General features: G+C 50.6%; 1 protein-coding gene across 1 annotated transcript; it reads right to left on the reverse strand.

Annotated features, from left to right (window-relative positions):
• Positions 1 to 1,672: 1,672 nt before the first annotated feature.
• Positions 1,673 to 10,128, reverse strand: nobox (NOBOX oogenesis homeobox). Its single transcript, XM_023803976.2, has 9 exons — positions 9,820 to 10,128; positions 7,797 to 8,510; positions 7,267 to 7,373; positions 6,167 to 6,300; positions 5,894 to 5,997; positions 3,978 to 4,239; positions 3,247 to 3,599; positions 2,546 to 3,022; positions 1,673 to 2,251 (listed from the first exon to the last, which is right to left on the reverse strand). Exons 1-8 carry the CDS (start codon positions 9,848 to 9,850, stop codon positions 2,562 to 2,564), a joined length of 2,166 nt encoding a protein of 721 aa, XP_023659744.1. The 5' UTR covers positions 9,851 to 10,128; the 3' UTR covers positions 1,673 to 2,251; positions 2,546 to 2,561.
• Between the last annotated feature and the right edge of the window lie 3,018 nt (positions 10,129 to 13,146).

A 13,146-nucleotide genomic window follows, 5' to 3' on the forward strand; every position in this document is an offset into this window, starting at 1 on the left:
ACACAGAGGCCTGTGAGACGAAATGAACCAACGTTCTCCCTTCAATTAACAGGAAGGAGACTCGCTTGAAAGTTTCCTTCCCCATTTCAAACTCGCCGGTCCGGCTGAAGGAGGTGGTTGACAAGCGCCCTCTAGCGAAAGCCATGAAACACAACTTGTGGGCACCAGAGTCAGCAGGAGATGAAGTCGGAGTCTGCGATCTGCTCGCAGCCACACGGCGCGGTCCAGGGCCGCCGCTGGGAAAGTAGTTTCGCGCTGTAGAACGGAGCAGGATGCCAGTAGGGACACCAGGGGGCAGCAAAAGCAAGATACTTTCTTAGCGGTGCGAGCGCTGCGGTCACGCTTTGCATCCGGTCAGCGCGCCGCCGTCCGGGGAATCTTCAGCTGACACGCTGGTGTATGCTGCCACTTTTAACTTCACCTCCATCTCTGCTGGCAGTCTAAATGTCACTTCATACTTAATACATCATTAATTCATACATGCTCGTCTATACATTTTCCGTAACCGCTTATCTTATTCAGCGTCGCGGGAAGTCAGCCCTGCGCCTACCCCACCTCGCCCCAGGCAGGTTCAGACTTGGCGTACTCACTTTTCCTTGTGGCTATTGTTGGGGCACTGCAGATAGTGCGAAATCTGAACGCCAGCATGGTCGTCCTGCTGCTTAATTGACTAATTAATTAAAGCCAAGAGCTACACCTTTAGGGCTTTGTGGGCAGATGGCCCCGATTTTACAAGAACCTGTTTTCTACAGAACCGTAGATACCAGTGATGCAGTTCCTCTGGACCTGACGAGAGCAGCATAAACACCTGCATATATATATATATATAAAACATACCTGCTTATTACTCTTGAACCACTTGCACTGTGTTCAGAAACATGTCAACAGATCACAAACCTGATATCTAAAAGTGCTACTTGTATGAATTAAGAAACAAAATACTTTTACTGTTAAGTTTTTTCAGATATTGACCTACATTACGTTTGTTTTAAGCTCTTTACGATTGGTGATGCGATCGCTTTGTTGCCTTTGATTTTCCCGCGTCTTTTGATATTTTTTTCTTCTGCCTCTCATTTCTGACTTAATATCCTACACTTAGAAAGTAATTCCGTGCGTGTGCACCGCGCTGTCCTCGTGTTATTTTTTTTTGTTATATTAATAGTTATTTTGTTTTATCTTATTGGCCGGGTAATGTAGTGCCATAATAAATTGTAGCCCTTTTTGAGTACAGTATTGTTTGTTTTAAATTCTTGAAGACATGTCACTTGTTTTTTTGCAATGTTCAGATGTTTTTAATAAAGGGGTGTATGTCGAAGTACATGGGATTAATTGTTTTGTTTATTTCAGTATTGAATTGGGTATGGAATATCGTGGAATTTCACTGGTATTGGTATCGGCTACTACATTTCTGGTATGGTGACATCCCCAGTAATAACAGCCCTGGTAAGGCTCCCGAACAGCGGCCCGGCAGGTATTTGCCCCCCCCGCCAGCAGGACCTCCATTTCAGCCTCGCTGACATTCTTCCTCTTGCGGCTCGCCCTCCTCAGCTGGCTGCACGGTCACACCGTTTAACTGCGCACACACACTTCTGTTTAGTATTTTAGTGTATACACAGCTCTACACCTCTACTTACTGTCATAGTAATCTGGCAAACATTACCTCTGTAGGGGCTGTAATCGTGGCACGTTGGGCTGTGGCTGACATGAAGCTGCTCTGGTCCACGTTTGCAGAACCTTCCGGGGCGGAACTCTGACCTCTACTGTTCTCTTAGCAAAACTATCTGGGTGCTCCCCCAAATAATCAGGCCTGCTCATTAACATATTACAATCTGTACCTCACATTAACAGTGTTCCCACTTCAGTCTTAAGCAGAGACACAGGTCGCACTGGCTGTTAGTGGCCCAGCAGACACTGTGCCTGAGGCCGGCCCAAGGCAGACGGACAGGGACACCACCGAGCGCGACAGACGAGGACGAGTCCTCAACTTCTCTCACATGAAGAGCGCTTTAATGGGTCAGGATCCGCTGCCATAACAAGCCACTCCAACATCCAAGGGAACAGACAAACCAGCAAACTTATAAAAATAAATAAAATGGAAGAGAACCAAAAGTAAACAGCAATACTAGTGCAGTGCCGGACACTGGATGCCGGGCACTGAATGGTGGGCAGGCGGCAGCAGGGGAGCTCAGTCAGGCTGCCACTGCATATCTCGGGGCTCCAGATCCCAAAGCCCCCGAGCGACGGGGAAACACTGCAAATAAAAACATTGAACTGACATGGATGTTCAAAGTGATCCCGTTAACACGCCCCAACACACACATACATAACCACACTCATGCACACACACACCCCCCCGTGAATTTTCCAGATTTTAATGCAATTCACTGCCTGACAAACAAAAACAAAAAGAAACCGAGCGCTTCCAGTTTTATACAAAAGCGGATCATGAGACATTAATGTCTTTTTGAAAATCTTGACGATTTGGGCCCACAGCTATAACCTCCTGAACACACACACAGGCACAAAGACACGGACACAGACAGACCTTGCATGGCGCCGCCTCAGAAATGGATGGGTGAGAAGTCGCAGTCGAAGCCGGTATCAGACCCCACGGGCCGAGAGTCTGACAGCTGGGTCGTACCGGACTCTGGTGTCGGTTCATATTCCACCTTCCCGGTACCAGGATCTGCGTCCTGGCCCACTCTGGCTGCCGTGCTGTCGGCCTCCTCCATCTTGTCCGGGTTCTGGTACTGCGGCCGCAGGACTGAGGATGTGGGTGTCTGGAACCCCCCCGAGGGGGCGGCGGGGGCTTTCTGTGGGTGCAGGAGCAGGCCGGGGCCAAGCACAGCCGCTGACCTTTGCAGTGGGACGTAGTGCTGGGCAGGGAGCAGACCAGGGCCTGTGTTGGGCTGGTACAGGCTCGACTCGTGACCCAGTCCTGTGTACTGGGACCGGTGGAAAACAGTGGCTGGGTACTGGTTGGGCTGGTTGTAAACCTCACCCCAGGGGCACGCCTGGTACGCTGGATGAAGACAGAGAAACGCTGCCATTGGTGGTCGGAAGGAGAGAAACGCCACCATTAGTGCATAAAGAAACAGAAACGCTGCCATTGGTGGGGAACACAGGACTGAACAAACACCCCTCTCGCATGGTGTAGCTCATCAATGTCCCGGTGTCACACAGTATGGCCACACCCTCCCAACAATATACAACATCAGCAACAATTACAGATTCTGCCCGTCTCACCGTGCACCCCAGACGGCAGCAGTATCTGACTGCTGCTCTGGGCCTGGAAGAAAGCGTGTCCAGCAGAGGTGTAGCTCACCACAGCCCCACTGCCCCCCCCAGCAAAGGCGAGGTAGGATGGGTTGCTTTCAGGCGGGGTGGGTGTCAGGCTGGAGGAGGGAGGGACAAGGTAGGACATGCGGGGGTACTGGGCAAGGTTCGAGGTGGGTAGCAGGCCACTGTGCTGCTGGGGATAGGAGGTGAGCTGGTAGGAGAGAGCGCCGCCCTGGTGGCCGGTGTGGAGGTAATGCTGTGCGTCCACCTTCATGGAGCTGCCGATTCCATCCCCATAGCTGAACAGCGAACTGGACGTCCTGCAAGAAATCATGTCGGAGGGATGGGCGACAAGACACCGAATGTCAAAAGCTCGGTAAGATGAAGCGTTCTACAGAAGTACAGCAGCAGCTTGCCTCAAAGAGTCTGAAGGTAAAAAGCTTTGCTGACTGCGTTCCAAAGCTACATCTCCAGTACTGAACGCTGGAGTAGCTCCCCCTGCTGGCTGTGGTCCTGAACTGGTGCTCACTCAATCTGGAACCTTTTTTATTAGTAGCCAGTTAGCCAAGCTGGAGTTCTTCAGGCCCAGCAGGACTGATGCCACCTACACAAACCCCCAGCTTTCAAAACAGCTTGCGGTTTCGCCCCCATGGCTCACGACCCCCCGCCCCCTGTCCCATGATCACGCCCCCACCCACCCGGCTCCATCATTCTGCTGGATGAACCCCAGTACTTCCTTGCTGCTTCCATCGGGGTGGGGGGGGGCAGAGCCACTGTCTGGAGTGTCCAGCAGGAGGGGGGCCAGGTGGCTGGGCGGGGGGTAGGAGGGCAGCAGGGGCAGGCTGGCACGGCGCAGAGGCGGGGGGCTGACCATCAGTGGGGGCATGTACTCGACTGTGCCCCCCACCAAACCAGTGGACACCACAGACTGAGGCCCTGCGTCGCCACCTGGTGGCTCACCTGCAGGCAGAAACAAACCAGGGGGTGAGACATGCACACACATCTAGGTGCACAGCATGAGAAACGCGCACACACACACACACAGTTATGGACACATTCATCAACCTGCCAGTCACTTATGTGTCACTCAGCCACAAGCAGCACACTATGTGTCAGTGAACCTGCCTGGCAGCCGTCACAATCACCCAGCCGGCTGACGTCATCACGGCAAACGGTCTGCCCACCTGCATTCCCACGGTAATGACAAGGTACACGTGGGAATTTCAATTTGTGCCCCCAAAGTAGAAAAACATCCTGGATTTGTACTTTAAACATGTTCGCAAAGACATTTAAATCGGGAACTTCATTACATTTAGTAACTTGGAGCCTACAACCAAGCGTAGTGTAAATCATAGGCAATGTTCACTGGTATTTTTGCTTTCTTTACATTGTGGTTTTTTTCGCTACAGTGTATAATATCAGAGAGACACATCTCTCTTCCTCGGCCTTAAAGTTCAACAAGAGATTTGATTTAATTACCAGCGGCTTTGATCAAGCCTCTTTGAACAATGACTAAACCAAACCACTGATATTCAAGTCCATAGTTACGCAAATCAGGTCTGGTGTAAGTAACACATGAGAAATATAAACTTTTGATGGGGAGATGAAGGGGAGGCTTAGGAACAGCTTCAGATATACGAAATATGCCATAGCATATATGCCCCACCAGGGGGCACAACTGCACACAATGCCTCTTTGTGTGACATGTACTGTACACCACCGTCTATCTCCCGCTTCAGCCATCTCACCTGCAGGGGGCGCATGTGCTAGTGCTTTGTGATGTCAGGTACAAGTGTCTCTACAGCTAAAACAAACAAGAAAAGCTCAGCACGCACCCTTTCCTCACCCACCACAGGCGTGATTGTTGGGAGTGTTACTTTACCCACTTCATAGTAATTCATTTCCATAGTTTTATATTTTTTAATAACTTGATTATTCTACGTCCATCTGCAGCTGGGATTTTAAGCTGCAAATACGCGAGCGACGATTTCACAGTAACGACCTTTTGCCTCCAGACAGCACCTTTCAGTTATTGTTTCCTAATTTTCTGGAGGGGGGGGGGGATTCCAGGGTGGACAGGACCCCAGTACTGAGAGGCGCTCAGTAGTCCTCTCCTGGATGCTCAGCTGAGGACGGACCCTGCGACTGATCTGCCGTTATCTCCACCAGACACGCTGCACTGTACGGCCAGGATCCCCTCACAGTCTTCGCTCATGTTGTCCATAAAACTGTTCCACCCTTTTCATTATTCATCCACTATTATTTATTATTATTAACCTCATTTAATGTATTGCCCTGCTGTTAAAACCGTGTATCTGTACTGTATTTTCTTACGAAAGAACTCCCTGTCCGCACGCACACAGCACCCGCCAGCCTGCGGGAATCATGTCACTCATTTACATGCCGATCAGCAGCCCAGTCTCTCATCTGCTGGCGCCCTCTGCCATACTGGCAGAGAAGGAACAGCAGGAAAGTCCATCCGCAGCCTTCCGATTAGCATAGAGCTCTCCATGTGCTTAGCGGGTCTGAGGTGTTAGCGAGCGAGCGGTGTGCAGAGCCATGCGGCGGCTGCGTCTCTGGCGGGACGTCGGGGAGAGGGGGAGGGGGCTGGTACCTGACGGACTCAGGCAGCTCGACAGGATGCTGCTGTAGTGGGGCAGCGTCTGCACTGGCTGTGGCACCAAGCGTGTCATCGCCTGGGTCACGTGCATGCTGGGCCTGGCGACACAAAAGGGGCGGGGACATCATATACGAGTCCCTCCCATCCCACCTGAAAAGTGACAGACTGGAAAAAATGACTGGATACAACCGACTGTGGAGGAACAAACATGCCAGTAATGGCCTCCGCTTTTGCTTTCCTTCTCTAGGAACGCGTGTGCACACACACCTGGCGGGGGGGACAGGGACATGCAGCGGGGCGGCAGCTGATTTGGCGCGCCCCCCCACGGGCTGCCGGCGCTCCAGTTTGGTGCTGGTTTTCTCAGCTTTGCGCCACTTGGCTCGCCGGTTTTGAAACCACACCTGGCACAGGGAAGGCGGAGAGAGATGTGGGATGAGATGAGCATGATGGGGGAAAAGCAAGAGGTGGGAGACAGAAAAGAAGCAGGAGGGAGAGACACCAAGAAATGGGAGAAGGTGCAGAATGAGAGGCAGCATTAAGATTCAGGTCAGAGAGGCAGAAGCTCTGCTTCGGGACCCCAGGCGGCCTGCATGCTGCATGGTCACCTGAGCCGTTCTGCTTCAGGACCCCAGGCGGCCTGCATTCTGCATGGTCACCTGAGCCATTCTGCTTCGGGACCCCAGGCGGCCTGCATGCTGCATGGTCACCTGAGCCGTCCTGCTTCAGGACCCCAGGCGGCCTGCATTCTGCATGGTCACCTGAGCCATTCTGCTTCGGGACCCCAGGCGGCCTGCATGCTGCATGGTCACCTGAGCCGTCCTGCTTCAGGACCCCAGGCGGCCTGCATTCTGCACGGTCACCTGAGCCATTCTGCTTCGGGACCCCAGGCGGCCTGCATGCTGCATGGTCACCTGAGCCATCCTGCTTCAGGACCCCAGGCGGCCTGCATTCTGCATGGTCACCTGAGCCATTCTGCTTCGGGACCCCAGGCGGCCTGCATGCTGCATGGTCACCTGAGCCATTCTGCTTCGGGACCCCAGGCGGCCTGCATGCTGCATGGTCACCTGAGCCATTCTGCTTCGGGACCCCAGGCGGCCTGCATTCTGCATGGTCACCTGAGCCATTCTGCTTCGGGACCCCAGGCGGCCTGCATTCTGCATGGTCACCTGAGCCGCCCTGCTTCAGGACCCCAGGCGGCCTGCATTCTGCATGGTCACCTGAGCCATTCTGCTTCGGGACCCCAGGCGGCCTGCATGCTGCATGGTCACCTGAGCCGTTCTGCTTCAGGACGTGTCAGGAGCTCTGAGTATTATGAATACGATTAACAGGGAACTGTGCAGATTCCGGGAAGCACAGGACAGACTAACCATGATCCTCTGGGGCGTCACGCCAACGACCGCTGCGATTTCTTTGCGTTTGTCGCTGTCGGGGTAGTGGTCATCCTGGAAGAGGCGCTCCAGTTCCTCCAGCTGGTCTGAGAAAACGGGAAAGACAGAGACACTTGTGGGACACACAGACACAGAGAAACACAGAGGGACCCGCCTGAGGGGACAGAGGGACACAAAGAGGGGTCCGCCTGAGGGGACAGAGTCTCGGAAAGAGGACTGACAAATGCAGGATAGATTTATGTAGAGACTGAATAAAGAAAAGTGAATTTACAAGTAGAACTAGAAAATAAGTGAGTAGCCCAGACAGACAGGTGCAGGAGAAGGAAACAGGCAGGTGGACAGACTAGTAAGGCAGCAGTAGGGAGAAGCAGGCTGCCAGTCCAGTGATGTGTCCAGCTGCCAGTCCAGCTCTTAAATGCTCTGCTAAGTTTAGAGGGATTTAACTAAGACTGGGGCTGTCGTGAGTGGGGCAGTGTGCGCTTTTCATATGGATTCTATGTATGGCTTACCAGTGGTGTAGAGGGTGCGCGTTTTCTTCTTTGGTCCAGGGGGCATGACTGGCTCAGCAGCCTCCCCCACAGTGCCCACCACAGGTACTGCCGGGTACTGCAGGAAGGCACCGCGGCCGCGGGCAGCGTACCGTGTGTAGTGGCGCGTGGGGTAGACCTGCGTGAAGTTCACCTGCAGGGGCTGCAGTTCGTCCAGACTCGCCACCTTGGGTACTTTGAGAGTGTCGGGGTCCAGCTCTGAAAGTAGGGGTGCCTGGACCTGCAGGGTGGGGCTCCCATCCTCATAGGACCGCTTTAACGGGTGGGACCCCTGAGGCCCCCTGGGGGAGATGGGCAGGCCCCCGGCACACAGCAAGCCCCCCGTGTGCTCTGGGGGTGACGAGCAGCTCAGCAGTAACTCTGCATCTGCCTGTTCGCACACCGTTGTCATGCCGACGGGAGCCTCTGGCTCCCCCCTCATCAGCGCCCCCAGGTCCTCGTGAGTGGCGGGGGGCACAGGTGACGGCTCCTCTCCCGCTCCTGTCGCCTCCTCGTCTCTGTGCTCAGCCCTGCCATCCTCTGCTTCTCTCTCCTCCTCTTCATGTTCCTCCTCCTCCACCACGACTACCACCAAGTTCTCCCCACTCTCCTCCTCTGGGTTTCCATGACAACAGTGTTCCACATCTTCCACTTCCTCCAGCTCCTCCTCTTCCTTGCACAGCAAACTGGTGCCGTCTGTTGTAAAACACACACACACACACACACACACACACAAACAGAGCAAAAGAGACTAAAAGTTCTAAAAGCCAACAATTAAAATATTCTGGAAGGGGCGATGTAAGGAGACTGTACTGAAGCACATTATGGCAAACTGTTAATAAGGTCAAAATGCCTGCCACTTGCTATTTGTTGACTTATTATTCATCTTGAATATATTTAATTTGAAAATGAAAGTGTTATAATTTTACTTACAGGAGGAAAAAGTTTTTATCTGGCTTTTTATCATAAAATGCATAATAAGTAATACATGAAAATACAAGAAGACAGAACTATTCCATCCATATTGCTTTCTGTACGAAATCTATGATCCGCATAGCTACATAACACTGATGAGGGCATTATTCCAGGATAACCGATTCATAAATCACCTATTTCAGTTGCATAATATAACTATTGACGTCTAAAACCAGTTGCCCGGTTCTATAAATTAGGATGTAAGACTCCAGATAGACAGGCACGTCGTCAGTTAGTTACAGCAGGTGTCAAGCCTTTCATCTCTGGAGGGAGGGGGTGTAATCGCACTGTCCTTAATCGCCGAATCCTATATTATATATATATATATATATATATATATATATATATATATATATATATATATATATATATATATATATATATATATATATATATTACACGCACACACGTACTGGGGGGGGGGGGGCTGATGGCAAACTATTCATGGCTTAAGCCAATAAATACATATTAATTTGGGAGGCTAGCAAACTTTTTCGGGGGTCATTAGGCCGGACGACACCCATACATACAAATGTATGAAAACTACGAATACCTACAAGTTAATGGGTTTATTTAAAACCATAAAAACAGTATTGGTTTAACCGGCCTTGATACTGTCCAACGGCAAATTAAATGCGTAAATGTAAAGCTGCAGGTGCGCCGACTCTTGCTCCATGCAGGCATTTCTAACAAATAGGTCAAACTGCCTGCAAATTCCGCCTGACAAAAGCATTTAAAATAAACCCCTCACGCTCTTGGGCGTTTTTGTATAATTGCTGAATTAACCCGATCGTTAAATAATATCCCATTATTAAACGCACGATTATCCAAAGCACGCTTAAAAGTTTTTACGTATACGAGTATCTTATAATAAAAAAAAACTCGCCAGTAACATGGTCTCCTGCAAACAGCCCTATATATACTTCGATAAATATATTCAGTTGTGAACACTAATGCAATTATTGTTTTAGAGAAAGCAATAACGCAATTGCGTTGGGCGCACTGATATAAAATAACCCAATTTACTTACCAAAATCACTCATTGATTCGTTTTCCTCCATCCCGAGTTACCTACTAAGGGGCGCCGCCGCTAACTAGCAAAAACAATTAAAAGGCGCATTTGAGGAAAGTCCATTTCGGACGAAGGCCAGGGAGGGCCGCAGGGCGAGGGCGGCAGAGGGAAGGCTGATTGACACTTTAGATGAGAATGATGAGATTATCCGCCTCAAAATGTCCATTAATTCGTCAATGAGCAGTCGCAGAGTATAAATGACCAAATACTTGAAAAGGACGTTAAGCCGTTAATGGTTCCTTCCAGTACGCGTGTTACCCGTTTGACAAACGCCGTCGAAGTAACTGCGGTTTGTGCCTGCTACTTTGGACGATTTAAGTGGATATCGTGTAATAAACTGATTAATCAGATCATGATTTTGCATTCCCTTCCGAATAAAACTACAGGTAGCGTGATATAGCTATATAAATGAAGTAATAATATTTAAAAACCTAGTCGTATTATGGAAAAGGAGATAACAGCCAAGCTCTCAATATACAATAACTTTAATATTTATTAAATATTATTCCCCTTTTGTGTCAGTTGTACCTGATTTGTAATAATTTCCGCACCTGTTAGTTATTCTGGTGAATATAATTTCTGGAAACCTCTGGACAGTGTGTATTTATGAGGTTTCAGACGTTTGTTTGAACAATGGAAGAGGTCTGCGTTACTTAACAGTAGATTTATAGTTTTGAGCTAGATACAGAAACTTTACTGCGTCTGTGTATTTTACAGTTGTTAGCAAAACAGTTCCGTGTTCTAAAAACCAGTTTAAAGTTAATTGATACAGATGCAGCTTAAAGAGTTGGGTATCCTGAATGCAGACATTACATTCTGGATAGGAAATGGTGCACGATGAGCAACCAAGCCCCCAAAATAGCCATAGTATTTAAAATGAATCGTTTTGCTTTTGCGTGTCATATGAAGTCCCCCCCCCCTCTCCTCTCCTCTCCTCTCCTCTCATCTCCCTCTATGACGCCCGAAATGTACTGGCTCGCTGCTCTGCGGCGCAGCCGAGCAGAACTGGCCCACTTCGCCGGTGGCACTGGGGGACAGAAGGGGGTGCATGGTGGGAGAAATGAGGCAAGCGGGAGTTACAGGCGGGGACAGATTCACCGGGAGCTGGAGACGCGCGAGGAGCCCCACTATAACCCCAGTTCATAAATTCAAAATGATACAATATGCCTGTGAGGCAGTGACGTCACTCTTCCACTTAGAGCGCAAGAGTGCCAGGTGTGGGGGCGGCCGTTCTGTTTACGGAGCGGGGAAGCTAAGGATATGAAGATTCTCTTTCTTAGTTTAATTAGTTAACAGCCTGAATGGGACAGGCTACTGTGTTACATTAGTGCTAGCAACGGGCTATTTCACTTTAGTGGTGTTTTTGTTAAATAAATAAATTCTATTTCCACCTGGAACATTAATAACAATGTCTGTGAATTGCTATGGGGAGGATTTGAGGAGATGTCCCTATGTTGAAGGGGGATCCATTTCGAGCCGCGTCAGCTTCCGCAGTTCGGCACGGCGAGGAGGGATCCTGCACTCTGTGGATGCTGTTTTGGGAGTGGTGGAATCAGAGTCCTTTTTGTACATTTTGTGTTGGTTCAGATGACAACATAGAACATACAATATGCAATCACAGCTCCCAAAAAACAAAAAGTAGCAATATTACATTTGATTGAAACAGCTGATGTGAGATTGAAATGATTTAGGGGCTGTGTGTGTCTGTGTGACCAATACCGCATCAATTGGTTTTGGGGATGACATACAAGTCCTGCACAGTGGCCAGAGGGATTCTGAGCTGTTCCCCTTGCAGATGCTGGTGGAACAAAAGGTTTCCTGACTCGCTCCTCAAATACCCCAAAGTGGCTCAATATTCAGATTTGGTGACTGCAGACCATGGGAGATGTTCAGCTTCACTTTCATGTTCATCAAACCACTCTGTCACCAGTCTTACTGTGTGTATTGGTGCATTATCCATATGCACAGCACCACCTTCAGTACAATGTTTGAACTGCTGGGTGAACATGGTCCTCCAGAATGGTTTGGTAGTCCTTGGCAGTGATGCATCCATCTCGAAGTAGTGGGTCTAGGGAGTGCCATGATATCACAGCTCAAACCATCACTGATTCACCCCATGCTGCATTCTGGGTACACAACAGCCTGGGTTGTAAGCCACTTTGGGGCTTCTCCACACTGTAACTCTCCCAGATGTGGGAAAGACAGTGAAGGCGGATTCATCAGAGAATAATACATCTTTCATATTATCCACAGCCCAAGAGTGTACATGTAATTCTGCAGTGAGTTGGGCAGCTGTGGTTTTATGTTTTTTGGATACAGTCTGGGTTAGTGCCCAGACATCCCTGTCGGACAGCTTCCTCTTCTATCTGCTGTTACTCCTGTTGGATGTGGTCTGTCCTCCATTGGTGGTATGTTGACACTACCCTGGATTCCGTGGCTCTCTACACCACAAGGACTTGCTGTCCTGGTTACAGATGCACCAACAAGAGCAGGCTCTCATTGTCATCAGGCCTGGGCTCCTTCTCCCCCTGCAGAAGCATGCTCTCATTGTGTTCAGGCCTGATCTCCTTCTCCCCCTGCAGGAGCAGGCTCTCATTGTCATCAGGCCTGGGCTCCTTCTCCCCCTGCAGGAGCAGGCTCTCATTGTCAACAGGCCTGGACTCCTTCTCCCCCTGCGGGAGTAGGCTCTCATTGTCATCAGACCTGAGCTCCTTCTCCCCCTGCAGGAGCAGGCTCTCATTGTCAACAGGCCTGGACTCCTTCTCCCCCTGCGGGAGTAGGCTCTCATTGTCATCAGACCTGAGCTCCTTCTCCCCCTGCAGGAGCAGGCTCTCATTGTCAACAGGCCTGGACTCCTTCTCCCCCTGCGGGAGGAGGCTCTCATTGTCATCAGGCCTGAGCTCCTTCTCCCCCTGCAGGAGCAGGCTCTCATTGTCAACAGGCCTGGACTCCTTCTCCCCCTGCGGGAGGAGGCTCTCATTGTCATCAGGCCTGAGCTCCTTCTCCCCCTGCGGGAGCAGGCTCTCATTGTCATCAGGCCTGGGCTCCTTCTCCCCCTGCAGGAGCATGCTCTCATTGTCATCAGGCCTGGACTCCTTCTCCCCCTGCAGGAGCATGCTCTCATTGTCATCAGGCCTGGGCTCCTTCTCCCCCTGCAGGAGTAGGCTCTCATTGTCAACAGGCCTGGGCTCCTTCTCCCCATGCAGGAGCAGGGTCTCATTGTCATCAGGCCTGGGCTCCTTCTCCCCCTGCAGGAGCAGGGTCTCATTGTCATCAGGCCTGGGC

Source organism: Paramormyrops kingsleyae, chromosome 23, assembly GCF_048594095.1.
Source record: "Paramormyrops kingsleyae isolate MSU_618 chromosome 23, PKINGS_0.4, whole genome shotgun sequence".
Lineage (NCBI taxonomy): Eukaryota > Metazoa > Chordata > Actinopteri > Osteoglossiformes > Mormyridae > Paramormyrops > Paramormyrops kingsleyae.